Here is a 15,860-nt window from a genome sequence, read left to right as displayed (position 1 = left end):
AATTCCTGAATCCGGATCATGATCCAAATCGCTGCCAAAATCTAATGGATTGTTCATAACCTCACCCCTCCAAACAATTTCATTCAAATCCATTGCGGACTTTTGGAGTAATCCTGCAAACAGACAAACAGACAAACAAACAAACCAACAAACCAACGCCGGTGAAAACATAACCTCCTTCCTAGGCCTCCGGCCTTGGCGGAGGTAATAAAGCAGACACTGATTGGAGTTAAATGCCCTCAGTCTGCATAACAGCAATGTGTATAAAACCATATCTGTTTCTCCACCTAATACAGTAGGCCTATTGTTCTGATATTGTTGTGCATTATTACATTAACTGGACATTCTCTGGGGTTCTTCAGATCAATTTTACACACTGAAACGTAAGTGAATACATATACAAAATATCTATGACAGTTTTATGTTTTATTAAGTCTTTCTAAAGCGGCATTCAATATATCATCTAATTTCAAGCACAACTAATTTGAATTGGCACCATCCAGTTCTATTGTAGTGCGGTAAGCTCTTAAAGCTGAGATGTGCTTCATTAATATCTTCATCCACCTGCCATGTGGTTGTGTTATCAACTGTTCCACAGTGTGTGCGTGTGTGTGTGTGTGCGTGTGTGTGATGCATTGGCTGAGACACAAGCTTGCATTTGGAATGGCTTACAGAACAGTGGGTGAAGCTGTGGCCACCTGTGTGGATAAAAGCTGGGAGTGAATCCAACACCCATCAGCCAGGATCTTTGTTTAAGTGGGCTTACACTGTGGCACATATTATATTATCATAGGATAGAGATTATGGGGTCAGATCAGTCTCAATATTAATGAATGCACACAGAAGGATTCAAAAATTATATGTGATTAATATATAAATGACTCTCTCCACGAAACAATATATTTCAATGAACACAAAGATAGTTATCGTTGTATATAAATGTAAAAAAATCCCACACACAAACACATAAAACTAGACTTTGTTATCGTTGTTTCCAGCCCCGCTCACCTTGAACCAGTGGTTCTCAACCTTTTTAAGTTGCAACCCCCCAGAATAATCAGGTTGGTGTTCGCGACCCCCCAGATTAGTTTAGTTTGAACAGCTAGCTCTTAGACGTCCAAAGTGCTCCAGGCACTGTGGATTTTTGATGCCTTCCGTGACTCTTTCTCTCTCCCTGACCCACCGGAAATCCCCAGAGAGAAACTCATGCGCATGCACACTTTGACTTTCACAAATACTGTACATTCAATAAAATGTATTCAAGTCAAGCCATGTTATTTTACTACTAGTACAGGCGATGTAATATAGAATTCCCCAGTCTAAAATATGTTATTCATTTTTTCTCCACAACCATCTTGCGACCCCTAGAATCGATCTTGCAAACCCCTTGGGGGTCCCGACCCCCAGGTTGAGAACCACTGCCTTAAGCAACTCTCCCACAGCAACGCAGCCCCCTGTCTTGTTTTAAGGGCTGTTTTCAGTCTGAATGCTGACTAAGCCTTCAGTTTCTCTTTCACACACACATTAGATTTAAAGGTACTGTTTGTAACTTCTTACACGTATAAATCGGGTCGGTGTCCCATGCGAGCTGGTCCAACACAAACTACACGGAAGCACCAAAACCGCAAAGTTCTATCTAGTGAAGCCCGTCTGTTAAACAGTATCAACTCTTCCTGCTCCAGCCTTCCGACCGCAGTCAGAAAACACAGGGGAGACCGTAGCTTTGGTCTCCAGGGCCGGAGTCCCTGCTGTACTCTGCTCCTCTGCCTGCCTGCTTGCCTTCACTCACACACCGCGCTCGTTCTCACTCACTCCACCTCTTACGTGCATGTGCGCACACTACACACTGCAGAAGACGGGAGTCTGAAGCAGGAGAACACAGTATCAGCATTGATTCATGGAGAGACCTTCGTCTGGTCAGCTAACATTACTGCCAAGCAGCTGAAATATAGAGTGATATTGTGGTTTTAGCTGACGTGTGTCGCCACACTGTGTTGAACGAAGCTCGTTCATGTCTATGTAGAGCCAGCACAAGCACGAGCAACAGGACGCTGACTTTCGTTGACTTAACAGCCACAGGTGTCGCTGTTAACGAGCAATTTCTGATTCGTACATAGAGTCCCTTTAAGGAAGCCATGTCCCCAGGCCCTGTCAGAGACATGCTAACCCAAAACCCAAACCCTCTCTGTTTTTATTTGGCTGCAGCAGTAGGTGTGCAGGGGGCTACAGTTGGTACATTGGACATAACGTGTGCCATAATCAGAGATGATGTTACCTCTGTGTTTAGCAACTGTCTCTCATTACAGTAACTCAACACAACTCTGCATTGTTTGTCCGTATTTAAACTGGCAGATTGTTGGCCACTGGAGGAAGCCTTTTCTTTCAACACACATTTTAATGAGGGTGATGTTTGGCCAACCACCAAAGATTTCTGTTGAAGCAGCAGAATTCAATCAACCATATACAGTATACACCTTCAGTCACACTGAGACCAATTTGAACATTACGATGAGAAACTCCTCAGGGAAGAGTGCCATTACATCAATATGTAGAGTAAATGAGACATCAGATATGCAAACCTATATCTCTACAGCTTCTTACACATACGTTTGTAGTGGGGAATGGCAGGGCCTCACACCCACACAGGCCTGCGGTGGTCCCATCACGGTAGATACTTGCCACTTGTGGCCCCATTCATTCCTTGAATGTTTGCTAAAACTTGAAACAAAAAGAAGTAGCCACCAAAGAGTATGTTTCAGTGCATTCATCTAGATTAGATGTATACAGCATTCTGGTTGAGGTCAGGCATTATCTTCAGATTAGATAACTTTTTGCATTTATTTTCTGTCTGTTTTTTGTCTCTGCAGAATGCAGGGGATGTGGAGAGCACCTTAAATATCCTCAATGTCCTGGATGAGCTTCTGTCTGCTGGTAAGCTGAGATCCGATCTCGACCACTTAATTGCATTTGATATGGCAATACCATGTAGGGGACTGACTGTTTTTTCTCCAGGAATAAACACAGGGATGGTGTAAAAGCTGGTAGAGAGACAAAGAACAGAGGGGAGCAGGTTTGATGCAGGAGAGTGAGAAATCTAATCTGCTTAAGACAACTGGGTTGCAATGAGTTTTAAACTTCTCAAATGTATCCCTTTTATGCATGAAAAAACTCCCATAAGTCTCTCTCAAGTCCTAATGAGCAAAATAAAAAATAAATAATTTGCAGTACACAGTTCAGGTGATGTATCTGGACAGTAGAGGTGGGCGATATGGCAAAAATATCACATCACGACTTTTTTTTCAGGCAGGATCACGATCCACGATCTTTTCACGATTTTTTGTTTCATGCTGGTTTTTAAGACAATTTTGCACGTTACTGAACATTACAAACAAACTAATTTCCCCATTTAAAAAAAATCCAGCCCTATAAGCTAATAAAACATAAGGAAAAATAATAACAGATCTTTAAGGCCAAACAGATTTTAATCAAGTGTGCAATTCTGCAAAGTAAGAATATTCAACAATTATATTGACTTGGTTTAGACTTTTGCATAAATCCCATCCCAAAATGAACATTGGTTTCAAAAGGTAAACAACAACACTCAAGTAAAGTGCACTCTTGCTACATAACATTAAAGGAACTGAATTGTAAATCAGGTAGCTGATTAGACACAGATCCACAGGTGGAATACAGACAGCCGTAATAATCACTACTGTCAGCTCTCTCTGCAGATAGAAGGGTCCACACATAACTGACAGAGCCTCTAAATCAGGGGAACAGTGACTGTCAGTGATACGTCTGTTTGGACACCAGCCATTATGCACATAAATACAGAGTCCGTCCCCTGTTGCTCTTACTGTACCGGTCACCGCAGCGTTGGGTATCAGCGGGTGAAGCCAGGTCTCCGTTATTAACATCAGGCAGCAGTCCCTGGTGGACGTGTTAGCCTCCTTCTGTAGCTCCAATTCTTCCATTTTGTGAACGATGGATCTGGCGTTAGAGAGAAAGATGCTTGGTTGCGGTGGTTTGTGTGTCTGCTTCTTTAGCCTATAGCCAGCAGCCCCGCCCGGCATCCCCTGTGATCCGGACATGTCCGTCGGTATGTCGCGCGTCCTTTGAAAGTCGCTTGTGACGGTGGTGCTGTGCTGTAATCCAATGTTGATTAAGTCTTGACGACTATACACATACTTTGCCTGACAAAACTGGATAAGCAAATCCAGCATTCACACAAATAAGCACCAAACTAGAAGCGAAGAGCCGCTGCACTGACGCGCGCCGCTTACTTGAAACTACCAGCAACTGCACTGTACGCTGTAGCACGGTTCTACGATTTTGCTGTAAAGTCAGATCGTAGAGACATTTGAATCGTTCACGATCTAATATCGACATATCGCACACGCCTACTGGACAGTGATCAAATATCTGGCAAAACAAAATGTGAACGAATGCTTGTTTCCATCCACACCTGTTGTGTGAATATACACTACTGTTGTAAAGTTGGGAATCAGCTGTTACATTGATGTTGTTCTTTTTCCCTTCAATAATAACTATTCTAAGAGAGACAAAATCAGTATAATTTAGACACCAAATATATATATATTTTTTACATTTGACAGTCTGTCCCCAAATAAGAAGAAACTTCCATTTAGTCGACAGTTCACAGTGTTGAATGACAGGGGAGAATAGGGGAGAGCGGGTACAAAAGTAACGCAGGACGAAAGTAACATGACGAGTTTCTCTGAGCCCTTACGAGTCTGATTTGCCCGACTACGTCAAACAGTTACCAGAAGCACAAATATTTGCCTGGATTGGTCATACTGTTGCAGCATTGTACCGGGAAAGCTGTTTTTGATCATGGGAAGTAAATTCAATAAAGCGACCATTTTTTTTTTTTTTATGACAAGTTGTATTTATTGTTTCATGTGATATAGTCATGACCGTTTGACAGATTATTTAACACATCCTGAAGTTTTCCGTTTTAGAGAAGCAAGTCAGGTTTAACTGTCAGGAGTCATTGTCGGGACGATAGTAACAGATGTTTCTCTCATCCCTCTCACCGTGTGTTACAGTATTTATTAAAACATGTGTATTCTGGCATATTTCACCAACAAAATATGCCAGAGGAAGCGCGGGTGCATGACCTGCCGCAGGTGTAAAGCTCATCATGTGATGTAAACTCACAGTAGCCAGGTAATTTTTATTTATAGCTAAATTATTATTAATTGTTAAATGTTCTTGATAAGGACCAAGGGAAGGCCTTCACACCCTTTTTATGTGCAAATTGAAAATGCTCATGGAAAGAAGGTGGCTGGAAACACTCAAATATTAAACAGTCCATCTGCTGTGGATGGACGCAAGCTTAAATTAATGCTGAGAGTCAATACTTAAACCTCACAGTCCCCGTTTTATTTAGAATCCAATTTGCTTACGGAGCCAACACCACAAATGATGTGTCGATTGTAACACCACTGAAAACACATCCTTCCCTTTAAATCAAACTGCTTTTCTCTGCCTAACAAAGTACTAGTTGTTTGCAGTAGTTTGGAATCCTTTCCACAAGTATCTCTCTCTGTGTTCAGGTACAGATCGTCGAATCACCTATATGATCAGTAAAGGTGGCAGCGAGGCCTTGCTCACTGCACTGGTGAACACCGGCCGCAGTTTCAGTCCCAACTACACCCTCCTGCTGCCACTGCTGCACCTGCTGGCTAAAGTTGGACACAGAGGTGAGGATGGATGAAAAGATGAATAGCAAAAAATATTATGGTGATGGATGAAAACCCAAATGTAAACCAAACCTCAGATACATGAGAGCCAAGTTAATCATCAGGAACAAGACATGCTGATAGGATGACTCATAGTGTAACCACTGGACTTTTTGGTAACACAGCAGGGAATCACAGCCTCATACATATTATCACCATTACACATTATCTGACCAATAGAGGATAGCAGAGGCCACCACTCAAAATCACTGGCCCTGCAACATTTGACAAATAAACCAAAGGCTACAGACTGTATATACTATATACTGTATATTGTATATAGCCTTTGGGTTATATATATATATATATGGCATGCTATTCAGGAAATTATTATATATATAATGTGCAATTTGAGAATATTGAATGAATGCTGAGAATATTTAATGAAATCCTGAATATATTGAATGAAACTCTGAGAATATGGAATATATATTCAGGATTTCTTTCAATATTCTCACATTTCTCAAATTTCACATTATATATATAATAATTTCCTGAACGGCATTCCATAATATATATGATATATAGATCTATATATCATATAAATATCTATATATCAATATATATAGATCTATATATAGATATATAGATCTATATATCTATATATAGATCTATATATCATATAAATATCTATATATCAATATATATAGATCTATATATAGATATATAGATCTATAGATCTATATATATAGATCTATATATAGATCTATAGATCTATAGATCTATATATATATAGATCTATAGATCTATATATCATATAAATATATATATATAATATATAGATCTATATATCTATATATAGATCTATATATAATATAGTTTAGTTTTGGTGTGTAAGCAAACGGAACCACACACAGATCAATAAAGAATGATTTAATATTGAGCTCCTAAAATACATCATATGGTCGGGCTGATTGTACGCCGTTCACCTCGACGTCACTCTGTCTAAACGTTCATGAAAACATCCGATGTTTGTGTCTCTGCAGATCGTCGTATAGGTATGAAGGCAGAGGAGGCCGGAGCTGCGCTGCTGACTCTGAATCTGCTCAGACACAATGTCAAACATGCCAGGAGGGCTGCAGCCTGTCTCTGGGTGATCCAGGTCTTCTCTTCATCAGGTACACTCACACACACACAAACATCTCTTTACTTCTATCTTTGTGAGGATCCTTGTGATGGAGTAGCTGTCACTGACTGTGGGCAGCGCACACACATCACCTCAGGCCACACACGCCAAACATTTCTCAGCTCCCTTCCTGATTCACTCCGAAGTTAAAACACATCGCGACATATCCCTCTCCCCTAAACTGTTTGTCAGTAGTGCGACCAAAGGTGCACACTTGATTGTTCTGCTGTTTCCTATACGTATATATTCACACAAACATTATTCTCACTCACCAGTTGAGTGAAACGCTGCCTGTCCATCCTTTCATGTCCCATTCATGGGTTTGACGAGCGAAACAGGGCCGTAACAAATCCCCCCATTAAAAAGGGCGCTCTCGCGCGTTTTTGAGATCATGTGATCAGCATAAATATGTTTATTATTTTGAATTGTGATTTTGTTGCAAATTAACTTGTTTTGGTCGGGGGGGGGGAATGATTAGACAGAGGTATAGAATTTATATGTAAAATATGCCTAGGTTAAAGGGGCTATAAATATCTTCTCTGCTGAAGAATGTTGTTAATTGTTATTTTTCTATGTAAGTAATACGCCCAGGGGAGGGGCTATTGGTTTAAAAGGGGGTTATCTTGGCCAGCTGAAGTCAGTCTGATCTTGAAGTGGTTACAGAGAAGGTAACACTCAGGAAGGTAACATACAGATTGCATTTTTGGATTGTTTTTGCCTGTTCTGACAGAGAAGTATGGAGTTATTGAGGAACTCAATTTTCAGTGCTATTTGATGTATTGTACATAGCTTATTTTCTATTTTTTCACTTTTTGTAAATATTAAGCACTGATTGCACTTTGGGAGGCCGGCATAATAAAAGGGATTAATACAACGTTTTTCGACTACGCCAGCGTTTTTCATGTTGTACGGAGTTTTGAAGTAGAACCCCGCGACAATCCTCATTGACATAATGCATTCCCATACCTGAGCCAAAGTCCTTAAAGCAAAGTCTGAACCCACTTCTCTTTAACTCATCACACTTTACTCTCCCATTTATCATTCACTGTCTCAACACTTCCCAAATGTTTGTATTAACTATTTATTACTCATTATAACATTTCCTATTATCCTTGTTGCTTATATGTGTTAACAAAGTCTGGCTGGTATCTGCTACATCAGCAGCTCATTGTGTGATATAAGCACTGAAAGACATGAGTCTGAGCAGTGTTCACCCACTAGATGTCAGTGAAGTAGCAACAAACTATATACTAACTAGATGTATCAACTTCCCAATGCTCCAATTATCCATCTTCTCCTTAGACATCTTCATTACTTTATAAGCAACAAGGAGAGTAAGAAACGTGAAAAAAAAGAAAAAAAAAAAAGTAAATTGTTTCATCACCTGTTTATTTGTAAATTCAATATGTAGATTTTCAGACATTTCTCACTTCTGGGATTCCAGTAGTAGCCCATAATTCTGGCATTATTCTGTCTGAGTAGTCACGTAAACCTTTTAGTCTTTGACCCTGTAACATTGTTCACAGTCTCAGGTTTTATTTGTACAGTTTCACAGTCGTGCTCCTCTGCTAAGAAGACAAAATAAACATTGCCAGCTTTCTGATGCTTTCTACACCTGCAGTGGTCACGCCATTCATCAAACAGGCTCAGCAGTTTGTCTGAAGAGCAGATGCAAATAGCACATGTGTATAAAGTAGTAGTAGCTCATACTGGGATACTAGCATTTAGAGAGCAACAATAACATCCACCAACATATGATCTTGTAGCTTGCAGCATCGGACTTTTTGCACAAAATGGAGAAATATTAGAATATAGAATTTTTATAGAGCAGTAGACTATCTTAAGTTGTCAAAAAGAAGTGCAGAGCCAAATCACGTAAGATATATGAAGTCAGTGTAATTTTAATTGGTCAAATATGAGTCAGTTATAGTGTTATTTCCACCCACTAATAATGTGTATATGATTAAGCAGTGAGAGCGAGTGAGGGGGCTATGTGTCATCTGGGCCGCAAGTTAATGGTTGATGTTTTTATGAGTCCATAAAAGCAGTCCTGCCTGCCCACATATATATAACTAGAGAGGACTCCTCTCCATCCAAAACACATGTCAGCTTTATGACAGGAAACTTCTTTATCAATAACTGATCATTTCAATCTTATTAAAATGATACACATTACACTACACTGTTTTACTTTTCATGTTTTTAATTTGTCCCATGTTCTCCTCCTCACAGTTTCTACAGCAAACCTAATAGGAGAAAACCACGGACTGGATGCCATCTACCGCCTCATCCCTCAGTATACCACCAAACATCTGCACACCATCAAGTATGTATACCCAGGCTTTTTTGCATTTGACACTGACCACTGACCCCATGTCCAGGAGAACTGGACTGGAGAAAATGGTCACAAACAGTCCCTGGACAAGACTGACTGAAAGACAGATACATCCTGCAACCCTTTGTCCTCTTATGGGGGACATTACATTTTGAGTTTGCTGCACCTAACACTTCATTCTGCTTAACGTAGACCTGTTGTCCTCATTCATAGACACATTTTTGTTCCATCTAGTGGTAGGAACAGCACAATACACTTATCAGTGTAAAAACAAGATGGTGGGCACCTTAGTTGTTCTCCAGAGACAAACATGGACAAGGTATAAAACTAGGGCTGTCAAACGTTAACACGATAATAACGTGTTAATGCAAATTCTAATTTTAACGCCACTAATTTCTTTAACGCATTAACGCAATCAATCTTTTAGAGGTGGTAGCGTTCTCGTTTTTAAAGCCGGAGTGAAGATACTGGTAGAATATGAAAGTCATGTCCATTTTCAAAGGAGTCCCCTTGACCTCTGACCTCCAGATATGTGAATGTAAATGGGTTCCATGGGTACCCACGAGTCTCCCCTTTACAGACATGCCATGTTATGATTTGAGCATACTTTTAATGCTAAATGCAGTACCTGTGAGGGTTTCTGGACAATATTTGTCATTGTTTTGTGTTGTTCATTGATTTACAATAATAAATATATACATACATTTGCATAAAACATGCATATTTTTGCCCACTCTCACGTTAAGACTATTAAATACTTGACAAATCTCCCTTTAGGGTACATTTTGAACAGATGAAAAATGTGTCGTTAATCACGATTAACTATGAACAATCATGCTATTAATCGCGTTTAAATATTTCTCTCTCTCTATATATATATATATATAGAAATATATATATATATTTCTATATAGAAATATTTCTATATAGAAGTATATATATTTCTATATAGAAATATAGAAATATATATATATATATATATATATATATATATTTCTATATAGAAATATATTCTATCTATATAGATATATATCTATATATATCTATAGATATATATCTATATAGATAGATATATATCTATATAGATATATTGTTACAGCTGCTAGTTTTCTAATTTATCCTTATCCTGGTGTGGTCATAGGGTGAGTTTTTACTGTACACGGTGGACCTACCTGTCAAATAACTGTTAAATGCAGTACCTGTGAGGGTTTCTGGACAATATTTGTCATTGTTTTGTGTTGTTAATTGATTTCCAATAATAAATATAGACATACATTTGCATAAAGCAGCATATTTGCCCACTCCCATGTCGATAAGAGTAATAAAAAGGTACATTTTTAACAAATAAAAAATGTGCGATTAATGTGCGATTAATCACAATTAACTATGGACAATCATGTGATTGATCGTGATATTATTACCAAATCTATTCGTGACCACTGACCTCTGCATTACCAAACCAATGGTAGCAAGCTACGACGCTGCTAATTAGGAAGTACTCGTGGTCATTGTCATTGTGGACATTGGGACTTTATTATCGTACTTAATTAGCATTTCACACAGGCCAATAGGTGTGATATACAGATGCTGAAGGGTTCCTCGGTGCGTCTGTATCGGACACCGAGGGGCTATGATCAAGTGTCGGTATTTGACGAGTTGGGGGTGAGAACGGGTTGCCCTGGCTGACCCACAACATGAAATAAAATCCTTTTCTCAGAACCCAGAATAAGACCATAAAGATGGGTCATTCAATGAATCGTTGACACAACGAGCAGTTTATTTAAACGTTGGTTTGTGGAGTTAGAATTAGCATCGGGCTGGCTAGGAAAGGCCAAAAAAGAACCTAAATTATAACTAATGACCTCATCACCTTCTTCACCTTTCATTTATTTCAAATGGTCAGTGATGGTATTAGATGCAAATGCAAAAAGGTGCGTGTGGTAAGTCCAGTTTAGTTTTGGTTCATATTGATCTCCAGATTTTTCCCTCAGTTCCACAATTGTATTGCTTGTTGCAGGCAGTTCACTCAGAGTGTAAACTCCACAGAAGTCATTCTCATAAAACTTCACACCACAAAAACATATTTCTTTAGATACCACCAAGAAATAAGCCCAGAAGTACATCTTTTTTTTTTATCTGTGTTGTCAGCGGCTGTATTAAAAGTTGATGAGGTTGTCCAACACTTCATAGCAACATTCCTTAGAGAAACTATATTGTCCCCGTAGGATCATCTCAGCTGACCCCCAGAGCTTTTGTCCAGAACCTTGTCAGGCTGAACTTATATTTGCTGTGAATATTGGTGATACTCTAGAAAATCAATCAAAATGTCCACTGTTATGCAAGAAATATAAAAAAAAAATGTATTGGGCAGGCTGCAGTGAAATTTGCTGCCTTTATTATTCCAACTGCACAATTCCAAGGACAAACATAACATTTTTTGTTCCACTACTGGTCATGCTCAAAGATGACCTAGAATTACCGCCTCACGGTTGCGTGCCTCCGCCAACCAGCTTTAAGTTTCAGTTTACATCCATGCCTGTCCAAAATGTCATCACTTCCTCATTTGTGTGAAATTGACATAATTAGCATAGCCTGTGAACGCTTGTGTGAGGTCACAGTGACCATGACCTTTGACCACCAAATTCAAATCAGTTCATTCTTGAATCCAAGTGGATGTTTGTGCCAAATTTGAAGAACTTTACTCAAGGCGTTCCTTTGATACCGCGTTCACGCGAAACGGGACGTACCTACGGACAATCCAAAAACAAAATGCCTCTGACCGAGGCTGTTGCCATCAGCGCGGAGGCCGAGGCATGATACGACCCTTGTGTTTTGTTCGTAGACTGTATCATAGAGGCCACTAGCGGGGCTGAAGACTTTTAGCTTGATATAAATCAGGCGCTATGAAACGCTATGGTCCCTGTCTGGTTTATTTAAGCCAGATCTATGAAATGTGCACCATCTCCGTGCACAAACTGCATGGCAGTATTACAGTTTACAGGGAAACATCATCATTATATCAACATATTCTTAGTCTCAACACATCATCATTTCTCCTGAACTTGTGCGTACACACTCCAGCTCTTACGTAAGCGCCATCCTTCTCCTCTTGGATCGTATGCCTTCCTTCCCATCTGTCTCTGTCAGAACTGATGGCATTTGGCTCAGATAGCCAGCATCCTCCAGTATACCCAGTGGAGCATGCCAAGAGCACCCGGAGTACCAGCCTCTCCGCCTGGCTCGAGGCCAGGCATACCGACCCCTGATCAGCCTACTAGTGAACATGAAACTCCCCCGGTGGTGTGAGGGAATCGGATGCTCCGACACAGATTTACAACCCTCGGGGTGAGTTTTCTGTATCATTTACATGCAGGAGCCAGTTGTTAATTGTCGTAACACAATTAGAAGACTCTGGGATTCCAGATTTCAAAGCCAGCTGCTGCTTTGGATAATTTGTTAGAATTGGCAGCTGTGAATTCCTGCGTTGTAAGAAGAGCAACGAGGCAGGAGATAAGCTATTTCCCCTTAAGTGTGATAGACAGTTAGACACGTCTGTCACAGTGATTTATCCAATTATAGCAATGATATGGTGACCGTTAGATATGCCGATTGACTGCTGCGCACACTTTTAAAGCAGTAAAGACAGTCAGTCAGCTGTACAACTAAATCTGTCCATCTACTCTCAACTGTCAACAGCACTTAATCCCTCAGTCCCGTCTGTTAGACTGCTAGGCACCAAAGCGCTTCTTACTATCCTCTTTAAATTGTTACAGCTTGGAGCTACTGTAGACTACCAAGGAGACATTTTACTTTGACTGACACTCACAAATAGTTTGTACTCTCAATGTCACCTGTGTGGACTCATAACATACTACCCATAATGCATCATAGACTTAAACATGGCAAACAGAAATTTTGATTTTGATTTACCTCCTGGTTCCCCAGTTACTTTTCCATTTGCTGACTCTATTATTATTTACAGCACAGGGCAAAATGTCTTGGACCACGTGCACACCCTTGACACTTTCTAAACGGAACAGTAAATCACACCTTTAACAATTCAGTTGAGGTCTATAGATATTCTTCACCATAATAAATTCTGTTTCCCCGTTTGATCATAGTGAGTATAGAAACCAGTCTGTCTGGCCCGGTAGCTGTAGTGACCTCTGTTAGGGAAAACAGGCCTGCCAACCATAATTCAACACCATGTTGAAATATCACTGCATCCAGCAGTAAATCATTTCTTTTATAGAGTGTCTCTTACTTCTCATACATGGCATTTCTCCTATTTTAAAGTGACAAGCTGGAATCTTGGCCTATTTACCTAAAAAGCAGTGGTGGAGCCTAAGAAAACACAGAAAATCAAGTAGAGGAGCATTCCTGTAAAATCAGTCTATGTATACTGGAAAAACAAAGTTTGGAAACTTGTGTTTGGTCGATTATTTCTCTGTTGTTACAATGCTAATTGGCATTGTATTTTACATCGTTGGAAAGCCTGTTTATTTACCTTCGCAATGATGTCCAACTTGTAAGGATCATGCATTTGTGGGATGAGCAGCACAGCTGATTATGTGGGTAGCGCCCAAGAAAAATTTGCCAAAATGCTCTGCCAATGGTAAACAGTGTATTCTCATAAGGCTACCAGGAAGCCTGCAATGACTGCCCTTCACCATCAGGCCCGTTTGCGCTGGTGTCGACAACACAGACAATGGAACCTGAACATGTTGGGGATTGTCATGTTCAGTGATGAGTCCAAGTTCTGTCTGCGAAAGTTGGATGGCAGGGTCAAAGTATGGAGACGACGCGGAGAACGCTATGCTGATTGTTGCACCGATCGAGTAACAGCTTTTGGTGGGGGCAGTGTCATGGTGTGGGGCGGCATCTCCCTCACTGGCAAAACAAGGCTTCTCATCATTGAAGGCCATCTCAATGCAGTGAGATATCAGGATGAGATTCTGCAGCCAGTGGCAATCCCATATCTCCACAATCTGGGACCTAACTTCATCCTCCAAGAAACAACGCTCACCCCCACAGAGCCAGGGTTATCACAGACTACCTCCACAATGTGGGAGTAGAGAGAATGGAACGGCCTGCCAAGAGTCCAGACTTCAACCCAATTCAACACTTGTGGGATCAGCTTGTACGTGTTAGAGTGACCAACACAACCTCGTTGGCTGACCTGCAACGAATCTTGGTTGAGGAATGGAACGCCATCCCACTGCAACGTGTGACCAGGTTGGTGACCAGCATGAGGAGGAGGTGCCAGGCTGTTGTGGCAGCGTATGGATTTTCCACTGCTACTGAGGCTCCTGACGGTGTATTAAATGAATTCCACATGTGGAACCAAACATCAGCAACCCAAACAGAGAGTCAGCGGTCCAACACGTCCAGCAGTGGGAACCTGAGGGAGAGCATCCTGTAATTACACCAGATGTGATTCCTTATAGTTTCTGCTGCCTGGGCTACATGAAAACACCGTGGAAGCCTCCTTTATAGAATATGAATAAAGTGTAAAATTGCTGCTCATCCCACAAATGCATGATCCTTACAAGTTGGACATCATTGCGAAGGTAAATAAACAGGCTTTACAACGATGTAAAATACAATGACAATTAGCATTGAAACAACAGAGAAATAATCGACCAAACACAAGTTTCCAAACTTTGTTTTTCCAGTTTATTTAGTGTTTAGTGACGATTTGATCTAAGGAGCCTGATTCGACTGCCAATCTCACAGTCAAATCATCACAATGTGGTTATGAAACAAAGGTTCATTCCATTTGGGCTATATGAAGGCGTTGAGTGTCTTTACACTCTTACATAGACTTTACATAGAATTGCTTGGTTTCTCCTAATAAATTGATTTATAGCCCATTTGGTATAAATATCAGCCTATTAATAATAGCCCTCTAGGGTGCCCTTCCAGCAGAGAAAACGTGATGAAATGTCCGTCCAGTAGAGAAAACGTGATGAAGTGTCCTTTAGGGTCCAGTAGAGAAAACGTGATGAAGTGTCCTCAAGGGTGCCCGTCCAGTAGAGAAAATGTGATGAAATGTCCTCTAGAGTGCCCGTCCAGTAGAGAAAACGTGATGAAGATTCCTCTAGGGTGCCCGTCCAGTAGAGAAAACATGATGAAATGTCCTCAAGGGTGCCCGTCCAGTAGAGAAAATGTGATGAAGTGTCCTCTAAGGTGCCCGTCCAGTAGAGAAAATGTGATGAAGTGTCCTCTAGGGTGCCCTTCCAGTAGAGAAAACGTGATGAAGTGTCCTCTAGGGTGCCCGTCCAGTAGAGAAAACATGATGAAGTGTCCTCTAGGGTGCCCGTCCAGTAGGGAAAACGTGATGAAGTGTCCTCTAGGGTGCCCGTCCAGGAGAGAAAACGTGATGAAGTGTCCTCTGGGGTGCCCGTCCAGTAGAGAAAATGTGATGAAACAATTTACAAAATACTTAACAAAGTTATGGGCTCATAAAAGAGGCCAACTAAACAGACTTAGACAGAACAGAAACAGACTCAGGAAATGCTAATTTACATACTCATAAAACTGAACAGACTAATCTGACCTAATGAAGACAAAATCTGACCTAACAAACTTCTTTTTTTTAAATGGAGAATTGCAACCGGGCGGAGACTCCAAA

The 15,860-nt window shown here is 40.5% G+C and overlaps 1 protein-coding gene across 1 annotated transcript in view; it reads left to right on the top strand.

Annotated features, from left to right (window-relative positions):
• Nucleotides 1–15,860, top strand: part of LOC119487018 (cytosolic carboxypeptidase 4) — a 167,487-nt gene that overhangs the window by 37,668 nt on the left and 113,959 nt on the right. The window contains 4 exon segments of the mRNA XM_037767639.1: nt 2,868–2,931; nt 5,580–5,726; nt 6,752–6,883; nt 9,124–9,217. Coding sequence (XP_037623567.1) covers nt 2,868–2,931; nt 5,580–5,726; nt 6,752–6,883; nt 9,124–9,217 — 437 coding nt within the window.

The sequence above is a fragment of the Sebastes umbrosus genome, chromosome 4, assembly GCF_015220745.1.
Source record: "Sebastes umbrosus isolate fSebUmb1 chromosome 4, fSebUmb1.pri, whole genome shotgun sequence".
Taxonomy (NCBI): domain Eukaryota; kingdom Metazoa; phylum Chordata; class Actinopteri; order Perciformes; family Sebastidae; genus Sebastes; species Sebastes umbrosus.
Note: the sequence above shows the minus strand (reverse complement) of the source record. Positions and strands in the feature narration are given on the sequence as shown.